The 15,049-nt window shown below is 35.7% G+C and overlaps 2 protein-coding genes across 2 annotated transcripts; both read right to left on the minus strand.

The window, feature by feature from the left end:
• Positions 1-6,534: 6,534 nt before the first annotated feature.
• LOC132184148 (cytochrome P450 81Q32) lies at positions 6,535-9,073 on the minus strand. The gene is made up of 2 exons (XM_059597661.2): positions 8,065-9,073; positions 6,535-7,325 (listed from the first exon to the last, which is right to left on the minus strand). Exons 1-2 carry the CDS (start codon positions 8,971-8,973, stop codon positions 6,702-6,704), a joined length of 1,533 nt encoding a protein of 510 aa, XP_059453644.2. The 5' UTR covers positions 8,974-9,073; the 3' UTR covers positions 6,535-6,701.
• A 2,427-nt stretch (positions 9,074-11,500) lies between these two features.
• Positions 11,501-14,214, minus strand: LOC132184664 (cytochrome P450 81Q32-like). Its single transcript, XM_059598381.2, has 2 exons — positions 13,228-14,214; positions 11,501-12,509 (listed from the first exon to the last, which is right to left on the minus strand). Exons 1-2 carry the CDS (start codon positions 14,134-14,136, stop codon positions 11,886-11,888), a joined length of 1,533 nt encoding a protein of 510 aa, XP_059454364.2. The 5' UTR covers positions 14,137-14,214; the 3' UTR covers positions 11,501-11,885.
• Between the last annotated feature and the right edge of the window lie 835 nt (positions 14,215-15,049).

Consider the following 15,049-nt stretch of genomic DNA (forward strand, 5'->3'; position numbering starts at 1 on the left):
GAATCAAAGAGAAACGATACAGAGAATCAAAAAAAATAAAAAAACAGAAGAAAAATAAAAAAAACTCAAAAACGTTTTGGGTACATATATATACACACACACACGCTTGAACAGGTATGAATAACCTGTGTTCAAGCGTGTGTGTGTATATATATATACGCTTGAACACAGGTTGTACGCTTGAACATAGGTTATATATATATATATATATATATATATATATATATATATATAATTGAATTAAAAATCAAACTGAGAAAATATAGAGAAAGATAGATGGAGAAACAGAATAAAAAAAAAAAAATTTTTTTTTTTTTTTTTTTTAAAAAAAGCCTAAACAGAATCAAAGAGAAACGATACAAAAAAAAAAAAAAAACAAAAAAACAAAAAAAAAAAAAATCCAAGAAATAGAGAGAGAATGAAATAACCAAGAAACAAAGAAGAGAAATCGAAGAGAAGAGAAGGGGAGAGAGATCGCTTGCGCAGAGAAGAGAGATCGTTGCTCTTTGAGAGATGGAGATCGTTTTGCAGAGTCTCCTTGAGAGATGTGGGTGCTAGAAGGGTGGGGTTTTTGTGAGCAATTTACACGATAATTTTAATCCCACAGGAAAGGATTAGCTAAGCCACTCGTTTTTGAGTGGCTTAGCTAACCCCGTGTATATAGGATTAGTAATCCCATGGGAATAGTTATTCCCAGGAATAGAGTGTTACCAAACAAAGGACTAGCTATACCTAGTGTTAGCTAGTCCAATCCAAGAGTCTAATCCGCGAACCAAACGGGGCCTTAAAATTTCGGATGTAGTTCTGAGCCTTGTGATAAGACTAAGGGGGAGAATATTGGATGAGGGTGACTAGGCCTTAGTAAGGTTTGACTTCTAACCTAACAAGATATGAATTTCTTTCATATGGTTTGGAAGTTTTAATGTGCATTCTTTGTCAATATATGTTTGTCCATTGCTTGACTCTTGATTGTAGCTTATCACACACAACACATATAGTATAAATAGCGATGGTACATAATGGCATGACATGAGTTGCAACAATGATTTTGTTTATTCATCTTTTGATACTCTTGCATGCTAGCTTTGAGTATTTTTTTTTTTTTGCACATTCAACAAGAGTTTCTTCTAATTAGCAATTTTTTATCATTTATTGGATATACTCTTCTTATGAATACTCTTGCTTGAAACATTTTTTCCTTGTTGATATTGAGTCACACATTGAAGGGGAGTTTTTGCTGATGTTTCTTCATGATCTTGCATTACTTCATGCATTTTGTTATCTGTGATCATGAGTTTTATTTCTGTATTCCTGTTTCACATATGCCTTGATGTATTTTGTGAAGTGTTTCAAGAAACATGAAGACCTTTTGTTATTCTGTGACAAAAAGAGGGAGTAAATATGGGGAGATGATAGGATTGACTCTGCATTTTGGTTTTGTCACCGAATTGCCAAAGGGGGAGTTTGTTCGTTTTTGTGTTGGCTTAATTTAGTTCTAAATGCAGGGGTTACTGTTTACAGGCACAAACACTGATATAGAATGTTTAGAATCCAATCTCCACCATTCATAATCTAGATTCATGTGTCATGAACGTCCCTGCAAAATTTCAGCTTAATCGAACCACAAACGCCCATCGATCGGAGCTGTTGATCAAGGCTGAACATCATTTCCAAAATGCAGTTTCACCCATTGCATGCCCTGTCCGGACAGGTCTTCCCCATGTCCGAACAGCAGTTCCAGAAATTCTGTGTTTGCTCTGCAAGGCCTTGTCTGGACAGTCCATTAACCTGTCCGGACACCCCGTACCTATTATGCCCAAAAACGTGTTTTTAGTAGGCTCAGGTCTAAAGTTTGATGTATTGATATATATACATTATTATAGAAGAGAGATGTACGAATTTTCGCCCCCAAAGAGTTCGTCGGAGGCTATGCTAGGAAAGATCATATGTGGTGAGCATTAAATTGAATCTTTTAGAGTTTTAGTTATTCCTTTCATAAATCTACGGTTAAGAAGTCTATCGGAAGGGTCCGGTAAAGGAGAATCATGTTGAAGAAAATTGTGAGCAAGGAGACGAGTTATAGGCTTGTCAATCTTACAGAGCCAAGGTCTTGCAAAGGGTTGTAAGTATTTCTAGTGTCTGTAATCTCTATATAATCTTTTGATAGTGATTTCCTAGGTTTGACTGCTCGGAGAGGTTTTACTTTTAGATTAGTTTTTAAAAGGTTTCCTCTTTGTAACCAAAATATCTGTGTCAGCCTCTTTATTGCTTTATATATTTTGGGTGATTGAATTGTTTAATGCTATATAGTATTAATTCCACATAAATTGTGATATACATGTTTTTTAAGTCGGCATAGCGTTTTTCAACTAGGTCCAGTCCTTTGCGCAAGCTCGACCTAGTTAATGGAAGATCCTACGGCATAGAAGACGTAGTTCTTTCCAAGCCATGTCTAGGTGACTCGGCGTCGCTCAGAATCTCCTTGGCCGTGTGGGCAAGGGGGCATGTGGGTGGGGGCTAAAATCACATGATCATTGTTACGTCAGTCAAAACGGATCACTGTTACGTCAGTCAAAATGGCTTTGACTGACGGATTGGAGTATTTTATGAGACACTCAAAATTTCATATTTCTTATTCTTCTTAATGTTTCTTCTGCTTCTGAAAATATTAGATTAGCTTTTTGTTTTGTATTTCGGGCTATCAATCATATTGAGCCTTCTCTTTCCAATTACATTGTGAAAAATTACCTGGGACTAGACTAGAACTATTTTTATTGCTTTTAGACAAGTAAGAAAAAGAGTAAAATTTCGGTAATTCACGCTCAACAAGCAAGTAAAGTATCTCCTAATTCTAGTTAAGTAGTGCCCTGTCAAGCAGCCACTGTAGTTATAAGTTCATTCACAGCCTATGTTGGCTCCCTTCATTGGTATATATCGCATGTTAAGAAACCTAACTCAATAACAATGCTTCCAAAATTTGATATCATTTGAAGACACTTACACTAGAGTAAATTGTAGGACAATGTTTTGATTTCAATTTTGTGTTAGTAAGATCTTGGGTGTAGTATTCTGACACCTGTAAATGCTGTAATAATTTCTCAAATTGTTTAGTTAGTCATATCACTTTAGAGTAATAAGCGTGATAACTTTTTCTCTAGTTCCCCTGCTTAAACTCCTGCATGAATTATAGAAGCGCTGGCAAAGCTTGATTGGCTTTCAACCATCTAAGCATCTGTTTGTGATGGTGATGTTATAAGGTGCTTATTAGGATTGTAACCATTGTGCCTTATGCTTTGACTTACAGCAATATTTGTTATAGGGGGAGGAGAAGCCAGATGTGGGTACTAAATCTGTGGAAGTAAAAGAGGTTGCAAACCCAGTAAATACTGCCTCTGAGGAAGTTGTCCCCGACAAAGCTGAGGGTTCACCTGTTGCTGAAGAAAGCACTGAAGTTACCCCAGTTACCACTGAAGATAGCAGTGAAGTCAGCCCTGCTGCCACTGAGAGCACTGAAGCCAATTCTGCTGCTGTTGAAAACACTAATGAAGATGCTGCTGAAGCAAGCAGTGAAAATTCTGAAGAGGAGAGTGCTGGTGATCAAGAAGCTGCTGAAGGGCCGGAGATCAAGGTTAGCATTAATCCATAACTTACTTTTGTTGCTGCCTGACTGGATCATCTGTGCACTACTTTCATCTGTACGTTTCCTTTTTGTTCACTTTGTATTATGGTTATCCAGCTTAAGACATACAGCACCTGCTGATTTACGCTTCCCAACTACAAATCCAAAAAGGCATTGCTTTACTCGATACATTGAGTATCATCGGTAAGTCAAACTTGTACTAAAACTTCCTTTCCATTTTTTTAATCTTGTTTTGGTCATTTTTGTGCCAGCTTGTCACTAGGCACCTTTTCTGACATCATCTTGATCCCTTTGTTATTTTTTAGGTGCATAGCTGCAAAGGTGATGCCCCAGAGTGTGATAAGTTTGCAAAATATTATCGTGCTCTTTGCCCTGGTGAATGGGTATCTATCTTCATTTATATTTCATATCTACAACAGAATAATGTCTTTCTTGTCAATCATCTTTAAGGTTTGTCTTAGTGTTTAAAAGTTAGATAAAATCCTATTAGTTTTATTTGTTCACTGTTTTTATGTGTTTGGTAACCCAAATCCAATTAAATGGAGGCCCTCATGCGTCCACTTTGTTTTGATGCTGTTAATTGGTTTTGCTAGCAATGAGAAAGTTTTAGTGCATAGTTGAAGATATAAAAAGGGGACCGTTCATGTGCCCCACTCCCAATTATTGAAAACTAAAAACTTCTTACCTGAAGGCTTGGCTTTTGACAAGCTGGCGCAGTAGATCTAAGTCTGGACTTCATACAGTTGATACCAAGTACTTTATGAACAACTACTATTTCAAGAATGATAATGTAACTTGTATGTGATGTGCTGACTTAAAATAGTTGGAAAAATTTGCTGCTGCTGAAAGAGACTAGTGTGTAGTTACTTGGTGCAAACTGGAATACTATCACAAATTTGTTATCTGCTCAATTGCTAGTATATATAGGCATTGCTTTAGTGCTGCTAGATAAAATGCAAACTAGCAACACTGATCCTATGGTTGGCTGATTGATCATGGAATTTCATAGATTATGAATTTCATTTTTTTAGGTAGAATTTTCTGTCATTTCTAGTTCCCTTGGCGACTTAGTTGTGTTAACGTGGCTCTTTTTAGAAAACTGTTGCATGCCAGATTTCTTTGATGAGATACACACTAGTAGTTTTTTTTTTTTTTTCTTTTAATTTTTTTTTTTTAAATATGTATGCCAGGTTGACAGATGGAATGAGCAAAGGGAGAACGGAGCCTTTCCAGGTCCTCTGTAGATGAGGCAGCCAATTAAGTTGCTCTACTGAATTCCAGATATGATTTCTTTGATGAGATATGGACCCTCAGGGAATTTGCTAATAGAGCAGTGAGTTGATAAGAAATTTTGCTTGTTTCTTGGAACTAGTTCCCCTCCAAATACAGAGCAATTGTTGCTCATAAACAAATTAAAGTATTGTTTTATCTTCACCAAGGCATTTTTCCATCATATATTTATGCTTTAACTGTTCTGTAACAGTTGGTGAATGGAACTCAAAAATAAGAATGTAGGATTTACCTCCAAGGTTTTCAATACCTATCACATAATAAATCATACTGTTTCTTGATAAATTATTTTGTCTTATAAGCCTTGAGAAAGTTGATATGTCACTTCTTAAAACTTTTAATCAGGTAAATGTGTTTTGGATGCGATACCCCTTCCGTTTATCCCACTATGAAATTCCATGAAACTGATCTTTTTGAAAAGATTACTTGTGCCTACATATGGGGAAATCCAGAGATTGTTTTGTGTACACTCGCACCAATATTTGTAGACTTTCAGATAGTTTTTGACGCTGCCAGACTCAATATTAATAGAAGAAAGTCTATTTAGTAGACTATAATACCACTCTCATATAACTAAGATAACGTGACAGTGAAAATTAGCCTTTAGTTGCTGATTTAAAAGATAATTTTTACTGTTACATCATCAAATTGTATATAATAATTTATTAAATAGCATTGGTTCAAATTTGAGAAAAAAGATTGCCATGATTGGGTGTGGGCGGCAATTAGCGTGCAAAGGTTGAACCTTGGCTAAGGTAAGCCAAGTCTCTTCGCTCATGTCCTCCATGTCCTCACCAATCCTCTACCACTTGAAACACTGAATTAGTACGCTCAAAGCCAAGCCAACCACGTCATAGGTTCAAGTCACGGAGAGGGCAAGTTGTAAATCTTGACAATGAGATTGTCAATTAACCTTGGCGGTATGACGTTCATATATACCCATTGAAGACCAATGTTAGGACAATCTGACACGTAAGTAAGCAAGTTGCAAGTCTTGATGCTTTGCTGTAAACAGTTGTTAATGAATACCATGATGTGTATGCCTTAAAGCTCTGGAGCATTTATGTTAATAATTATATGCTTTTATATACATAATACAAATTTCCGCTGTGTTTATTATCGAGGCATATTAATAGTAATGGTCCAAGGTATTTAGAAGTGTACAAATAATTGGGGGTATTACAGGATCTATGGTATTGAAGCTCATATCTAAAGGGAAGTTGATTTAAAAAAGGGAAGCTATGAATGGGATGATTTTGGCGTATGAAAGATAATGAGAAAGAGAAAAAAAGGAGGTTTTAGAGAAGGGGATGAGAGAAATAAAAATTTGATGAGGATGCATGACTTTCATTTAATAAGTTAGGATGGCTTATGATAAAATTTTGTTCATTTTTAAAATTTTATGTATCCCGCGATTGAGTATTGCACAAGTCAGTGAGCCAAGCCCACAATCCTTTCGATGCCACACTTGTCGGTGGCCAGCCCTAATATCAAATGATATAAAATTTGAAAAAAAAACTCACCTATGAAAAGTAGCTTACAAGGAGAAGGTATTCAAGAACTAATATATCAACGATAAAAATTGTATTTAAGCTATGTAGTAAAGAACGTAACATATAACATATTTACTTAATAATTAATTGTATCAGCAAGACAAAGTTCAAAATATATAAGTTCTAAAAGAAAAATCTAGAAAATAGGAATATGTAGTGATCATAGTTAAACGAAGAATACGAAGTCTGGAGGCGACAACCAACAATCCCAAGCATTGTCAGAGTTGAGAAACAAAATTTACCATGGTGGAACGTGGCCTACACATGGCAAATAAGGGTTGAGCTTTAGGCATGCTGAGCCCTCCCCCTTCACTCATGTCCACCATCTCCTTCCCAATTCTTCTCCACTCAAAGCACTGAATCAGTGATCCTAACGCCAGCCCAACTATCCGCATAGCAAAGCCCTCCCCAGGACAACCTCTTCTCCCTACTCCAAACGGCAACAACATGATCCCATATTTTCTTTCTCCTTCAACACCTTGGAATCTCTCTGGTTTAAATTTTCTAGGTTCTTCCCATATGTTAGGATCGTTATGTATGGCCCACGCATTAACCAATAGAAGTGTGCCGCGTCGAACATGGTACCCTCCAACAATACACTCCTCTGAAGACTCGCGGGGTGGCAGTAGTGCGGCAGCTGGGTACATCCGGAGTGTCTCATTTATGATGCCACTAAGATAGGGAAGCTTTGCAATATCTGATTCTTCAATTAACCTGCTTTGTCCAACGAGATTGTCAATTTCAGCCTGGGCTTTCACAAGGGTCTCTGGGTTGTTCAACAAAAGTGACAATGTCCACTCCATCGTTCCAGCTGAAGTGTCAGTCCCTGCTGATAACATGCCCTGGATACAAAAATTATACACTAATTTGGTTCATAATGTGTGGCATGCTTTAAAAGGGTTACTTCATATATACATGAATGAATGCTTATATATGAATGAGGAAAGGGTTACTGCATAGTGTTATACAAGAAATGAGAGAGTGCTTATAAAAGAAATGCTTTATGAAAGTGGTGATTATGAAAGAAATGATTTTAGTAAAACATTTTATGAAAGTTAGTTTTGCAATAGAATGTCACATCAAAGATACTTTGTATTCATGGAGTTGCTTATAATGACATGTTGAAAGGTTTGTAGTCACATACTAACATTAACTTTATTACTTGTTTATTAAGTCATGCACTCATCCTTACACTTGTAAATGTAATTTACATAGGAAATAAGAACATAACAAAACAAGAGAATAGAGACTACAAGGCATCAAGAGATCAAGATCAAGCAACAGAGTATAAATTAAAGTATATGTCATTGTATGATGATGTGTGATTTGCAATCATGAGGAATTTTATGTGAAATTTATTGACTAGACAAGTTATACAATGTATTTTGTTTTATGGGAATTTAGAACTCTTGTGAATTCGAGATGTGACCTGCAGACAACTAATTTTTGGTAAAGATAAGCTTCAAATCATCATTTAAGAAACTACACAGCAAAGACTTTTTCTTTCAAGCTATACGAATCGCTATTTCTCAGTTTCTCAAATTATTGATTTTCTAGAGGGATCGGAGTGGGAAAACTTACGAGCATCATGCCTTTGATGATTTCATCCGTATAATAATCAGGTTCAGCTTCTTGGAGTGACAATAGGACGTCAATCATGGTCTTCCCTCTCTCTTCAAAAACAGGATCACCCTCCCTCCTCCTTCGATGTTCTTCAATCAAATCCTGCATGAATTTATCCCTCTTCCCCTGCAACACCACCAACCTTTTCTCAAGCCCTCTTGCTCCAACCCACTTAAAAACCGGCAGAAAATCTCCAATATTTGTAGCCCCACTCAGCTCAAAGCTCTCCGTCACAATTTTCTTAAACTTTCTCGCTTCCTCCAATTCTCCCACTTTTTCTCCATAATACCGCTTTCCTGCGATCATCCTCATCAGTACATTGAGTGTCAGCTCAAAAAACGTTGACTTCATGTCCACAGCCTGAAACTGATCACCCCCTTCTCCTGTGCGTTGATAAAGTCTATGGATCAACGATTTAACCTCGTCAACTCGTACGCCGTGGAACATCTGAAGGCGATTAGACGACAAAAGTTCGAGAGAAGCTATGCGCCTTAAGTTGCGCCAGTGGTTGCCATATGGGGCCCAAAGAAGAGTAGAGTAATTGTAACCAAGGTGTTTTCCGGCGAGGAGGCGGGGGCGGTTTGCAAAAACGATGTCATTTTTGGTGAAGCATTCCTCGGCGAGAGTTGGGGAAGAAACAATGATAGCAGGGCGGGAGCCCAACCTCATGAATAGTACTGGACCGTACTGGTTGGCAAGCTTAGCCAAGGTTCGGTGGAGGGGCTTCTTAAAGAGATAGAGGTGGCCGATAATGGGCAGGGAAAGTGCAGGGCTTGGTGGAAGCCTTGTGCCTTTTTGGACCAAATATTTGGTAAGGAAATACAAGAAAAGAAAGAGCAAAATATAGTGGTAGAGTGGGATTTCCATGGATGGATTTGTATGATGCTTGAAATAACGAGTTTATTGATATAGTTGAAGGATTTATAGAGGATATCTCAGCTGCAATCAGACGGATGCAGCAATTAAACTACCGCAACTATGTCATCATAGATGAACCTCGTCCCTAGAACTAATAATTGAGATATGATAGACGGCTCAAATCTGGTGTACCTCACCACACGGTACGCTCTCTATCGAGATTGCTCCCTGGCCCCTGCCAGGTTGATGTACTTCATCATAATTTGATCAAAAAAGTTCTGATCACGGGATAGCATCACAAATGACACGCTGAAAACTCTAAACGGTAGAAGGGGGACACAATTTGACAAAACAATCCAGGGGTGCCGATTGAAGCCGGACTCACGAACTTCATCCCTGATGAAACCTATTGGATTATTGCCACTAGATCCAACCAACAAGTCATGTCGTTCAAGTTGCTTAACGTTCAAGTTGCTTGACAAACTTAAAGAGCATTCACATCCGGCTCAAAATTTTTGACTATTTTGTTGAGCCATGTAGCTAAAAAATACTCCATCGACTTAATAAAATATCCAACCATGTATTGATGAGGAGTAGTACTCTAGCTCAACAATGCTTATCATATATAATAAAAAATTCATCAATTATCTCTCATCTAATTAAAAAATAATTTTATCTTTCTTGAATACTTTTTTTTTTTTTTTTTTTTAATTCTATCTTTCTTGAATGCTTGAAGTTAATGTTGAAAAAAAATAATAATAATAGATAAATAATATTTCAATGATAAAGAAATAATATTTAAATAGAATAGTAAAAGTAAAAAGTTAAAATGACGAGCCGGATGTGAGTATTTTAAAAAAGTGAATAATTCAAATAAAAAAATATGTGATCTTTTTGACTAAAGTTTAACCAAACAATTGCAGAGCCGGATGTAAAAGCTATAAAGGCTAACCTATTTTTGATGTGAACCGCATTTTATAAAGTAAAGTAAGTATAAATGGTTGGAATCTCTTTTCCCTACCTCCAGTCAAACTCATTAAAATAATCTGATATCATTGTATTACTTTTTTTTCTTTCTTTTTCTTTTTGAAGGGCATTGTATTACTTCAAACCTCACCACCTCCATTAAAAAAAAAATAAAAAAATAAAAAAATAAAAAAATGATATATATATATATATATATATATATATATATATTTTCTTTTCTTTTCACGTCCGCTTCAACAAATTAGCCTTTTGGCTATTTAACTAACAATGTAATAAAAAAATACTCTACATTCGACTTAATAAATGACTAAGGACTCGTTGAGTTGCTACAATGAACAACAAATTTGCTGAGTACTATAACTCTACAAATTTTTATTTATATTAATAATAAAAACAATCTTGCTTTCACTTCTTGGGAATATAAAATGTAGATAAATAAATAATATTTTAAATAGAAAAGTAAAAGTGAATAGCTAAAATGTTAAGCCGGATGTAGGTAATTTGAAAAAATTGATAGCTAAAATAAAACAAATGTGCTTTTTTGTTAAATTTTAGCTAAATATTTATTGAGCCAGATGTGAGTGCTTTCCGCTCAACAAATATTTAGCTAAAGAATCGTATTTGTCTATTTAAAAGTCATGATGTGTATCATCAAATTTGTAATTTTGGTTCAATCTTTTGTTCTTTTTTTTTTCTCCACATGGGTGTCATTAAATTTTTTAATAACATATTCAATAAATGGTAATATATACTATTAAATTTTTTTTAAAAAAAATATATGACCTTTAGGAAAATAAAATTTTTTAAAAATATAATTGTTAGTAAAAGACAAATTTAGAAAAATATGACCGTTACAAAATGACAAATTTTAAAAAATATGATTGTTGGAGAAAGAATAAAGAAAGAATAGAGAAATAATATTTAAATAAAAAAGTGAAAGTGAATAATTAAAATGATGAGCCGGATGTAGGTACCTTAAAAAAGTAGGTAGCTAAAATAGAAAAATGTGGTATTTTAGCTAAAATTTAGCTAAATATTTTCTGAGTCGGATGTAAATGCTCTAAATTTCGCTCATTATTAATTTTAGCTATCCACTTTCATTTTTCTACTTAAAATATGATTTTTTATCTACTTTTTCTACTTCCAAAGAAGAGACAGAACTAGATTTTTTTTTTAATTTTTATTTATTTATTAATATAGCTAAAAACTTATTGAGCTATTGTGCTGAGCAAAGTTGTTAAGCACCGTAACAACTTAGCAAATCTTTAACCATTTTACTGAGTCAAATGTTGAGTCATTTTGATACATTTTTGCTATAGAGGTAGCCAAAATAGTTTTTTTTTTTTTTTTTTTGGCTATTTTGTTGAGTTAGATGTCTGTGATCTAAAGGAGACAATAGTTGGCTTTTCTTTACTTTACAATTTTTTTAAACTACTGGTTTTGAATAAGTTAAAAAGTACATGGGCTACCCAGTGAGATGTTGAAGCTCCCTTTCTTTTTGATTTGGTTAAACCATGGTGCCTGTTGGGGGATATAAATTATAGGTGAACTCCACTCAATCAACCTTACATCATACAATTACCTTAACAAAGAAGTTTAATCAAAGCAGCTCTTAGAATCTTCTTCGCATAGAAACTATACACCCTCATCAATCCCCAAACGGTCATAAGTTTGGCAGTTTTCATCTAACCTGATGGTTTTGACTAACGGAGTGGCCAAAATGCAATAGTTTGGTAGTTTGGGAGGCTACTTTATCACTTTTGAAACATTAGGGGGCTAAATCGAAAACGGCTAGTAGTTTTGGGGGCTTTTTTATATTTTTCCCAAATATATAAGTTCTAAAAGAAAAATCTAGAAAATAGGAAATATGTAATGATCATAGTTAAACGAAGAATACGAAGTCTGGAGACGACAACCAACAATCCCAAGCGTTGTCAGAGTTGAGAAACAAAATTTACCATGGTGGAACGTGGCCTACACATGGCAAATAAGGGCTGAGCTTTAGGCATGCTGAGCCCTCCCCCTTCACTCATGTCCACCATCTCCTTCCCAATTCTTCTCCACTCAAAGCACTGAATCAGTGTTCCTAACGCCAGCCCAACTATCCGCATAGCAAAGCCCTCCCCAGGACAACCTCTTCTCCCTACTCCAAACGGCAACAACATGATCCCATATTTTCTTTCTCCTTCAAGACCTTGGAATCTCTCTGGGTTAAATTTTCTAGGTTCTTCCCATATGTTAGGATCGTTATGTATGGCCCACGCATTAACCAATAAAAGTGTGTCGAGTGGAACATGGTACCCTCCAACAATACACTCCTCTGAAGACTCGTGGGGTGGCAGTAGCGCGCCAGCCGGGTACATCCGAAGTGTTTCATTTATGATGCCATTAAGATAGGGAAGCTTTGCAATATCTGATTCTTCAATTAGCCTGCTTTGTCCAACAAAATTGTCAATTTCAGCTTGGGCTTTCACAAGGGTCTCTGGGTTATTCAACAAAAGTGACAATGCCCACTCCATCGTTCCAGCTGAAGTGTCAGTCCCTGCTGATAACAAGACCTAGATACAATGTGTGGCATACTTTGAGAGGGTTACTGCATATATATGAATGAATGCTTATATATGAATGAGGAAAGGGTTACTGCATAGTGTTATACATGAAATGAGAGAGTGCTTATAAAAGAAATGTTTTATGAAAGAAATGATTTTATGAAATAAATGATTTTAGTAAAACATTTTATGAAAGTTAGTTTTGCAATAGAATGTCACATCAAAGATGCTTTGTATTCACGGAGTTTCCTTATAATGACATATTGAAAGGTTCGTAGTCACATACTAACATTAACTTAATTACTTGTTTATTAAGTCATGCACTCATCCTTACACTTGTAAATGTAATTTACATAGGAAATAAGAACATAACAAAACAAGAGAATAGAGACTACAAGGCATCAAGAGATCAAGATCAGGCAACAGAGTATAATTAAAGTATATGTAATTGTATGATGATGTGTGATTTGTAATCATGAGGAAATTTTATGTGAAATTTATTGACTAGACAAGTTATACAATGTATTTTGTTTTATGGGAATTTAGAACTCTTGTGAATTCGTGATGTGACTTGCAGACAACTAATTTTTGGTAAAGATAAGCTTCAAATCAACATTTAAGAAACTACACAGCAAAGACTTTTTCTTTCAAGCTATACGAATCGATAGTTATTTCTCAGTTTCTCAAATTAGTGACTTTCTAGAGGGATCGGAGTGGGAAAACTTACGAGCATCATGCCTCTGATGATTTCATCCGTATAATAATCAGGTTCAGCTTCTTGGAGTGACAATAGGACGTCAATCATGGTCTTCCCTCTCTCTTCAAAAACAGGATCACCCTCCCTCCTCCTTTGATGTTCTTCAATCAAATCCTGCATTAATTTATCCCTCTTCCCCTGCAACACCACCAACCTTTTCTCAAGCCCTCTTGATCCAACCCACTTAAAAACCGGCAGAAAATCTCCTATATTTGTAGCCCCACTCAGCTCAAAGCTCTCCATCACAATTTTCTTAAACTTGCTTGCTCCCTCCAATTCTGCCACGTTCTCCCCATAATACCGCTTTCCTGCGATCATCCTCATCATTACATTGAGTGTCAGCTCAAAAAAAGTTGACTTCATGTCCACAGCCTGAAACTGATCACCCCCTTCTTCTGAGCGTTGGCAAAGTCTATGAATCAACGATTTAACCTCGTCAACTCGTATGCTGTGGAACATCTGAAGGCGATTAGACGACAAAAGTTCGAGAGAAGCTATGCGCCTTAAGTTGCGCCAGTGGTTGCCATATGGGGCCCAAATAAGAGTAGAGTAATTGTAACCAAGGTGTTTTCCGGCGAGGAGGCGGGGGCGGTTTGCAAAAACGATGTCATTTTTGGTGAAGCATTCCTCGGCGAGAGTTGGGGAAGAAACAATGATAGCAGGGCGGGAGCCCAACCTCATGAATAGTACTGGACCGTACTGGTTGGCAAGCTTAGCCAAGGTTCGGTGGAGGGGCTTCTTAAAGAGATAGAGGTGGCCGATAATGGGCAGGGAAAGTGCAGGGCTTGGTGGAAGCCTTGTGCCTTTTTGGACCAAATATTTGGTAAGGAAATACAAGAAAAGAAAGAGCAAAATATAGTGGTAGAGTGGGATTTCCATGGATGGATTTGTATGATGCTTGAAATAACGAGTTTATTGATATAGTTGAAGGATTTATAGAGGATATCTCAGCTGCAATCAGACGGATACAGCAATTAAATTACTGCAACAATAGCCATCAAGAAACTATGTCATCATAGATGAACCTCGCCGCTAGAACTAATAATTGAGATATGCTTATCAAAAAAAATAATTGAGATATGATGGACGGCTCAAATCTGGTGTACCTCACCCCACGATACGCTCTCTATCAAGATTGCTCCCTGGCCCCTGCCATGTTGATGTACTTCATCATAATTTGATCAAAAAATTTCTGATCACGGAATAGAATCACAAATGACACGCTGAAAATCTTAAGAAAGTGAGTAGCTAAAATAAAATTTTTTTTTTATGTTTTAACTAAAATTTAGCCAAATATTTACGAAACTGAATGTGAATGCTAAAAAAGTTGACATATTTTTGATTTGAACTGCGCTTTATAAAGTAAAGTAAATATAAATGGTTGGAATCTCTCTTTTCCCTACCTCCAGTCAAACTCATGAAAATAATCTGATTTCATTGTATTACTTAAAACCCCTTCACCTCCATAAAGTAAAAAAAGATATTTTAATAAGAGTAGTTTACCTTTTTTTTTAAAAAAAAAAATTTAATTTTTTTTTTTTAAGATATGTATATATTTTCACATTGGCTTCAAAAAATTAGCTTTTTGGCTATTTAACTAACAATTTTACAAAAAAATGCTTTATATCCGACTCAATAAATGACTAAGGACTTGTTAAGTTGCTACAGTGCTCAATAAATTTGCAGAGCACTATAGCTCAACAAATTCTTATTTATATTAATAATAAAAACAATTTTGCTTTCTCTTCCTTGGGAATATAAAAAGTAAATAAAAAAATAATATTTTAAATAA

The sequence above is a fragment of the Corylus avellana genome, chromosome 7, assembly GCF_965113065.1.
Source record: "Corylus avellana chromosome 7, dhCorAvel1.hap1.2, whole genome shotgun sequence".
Classification (NCBI taxonomy): Eukaryota; Viridiplantae; Streptophyta; class Magnoliopsida; order Fagales; family Betulaceae; genus Corylus; species Corylus avellana.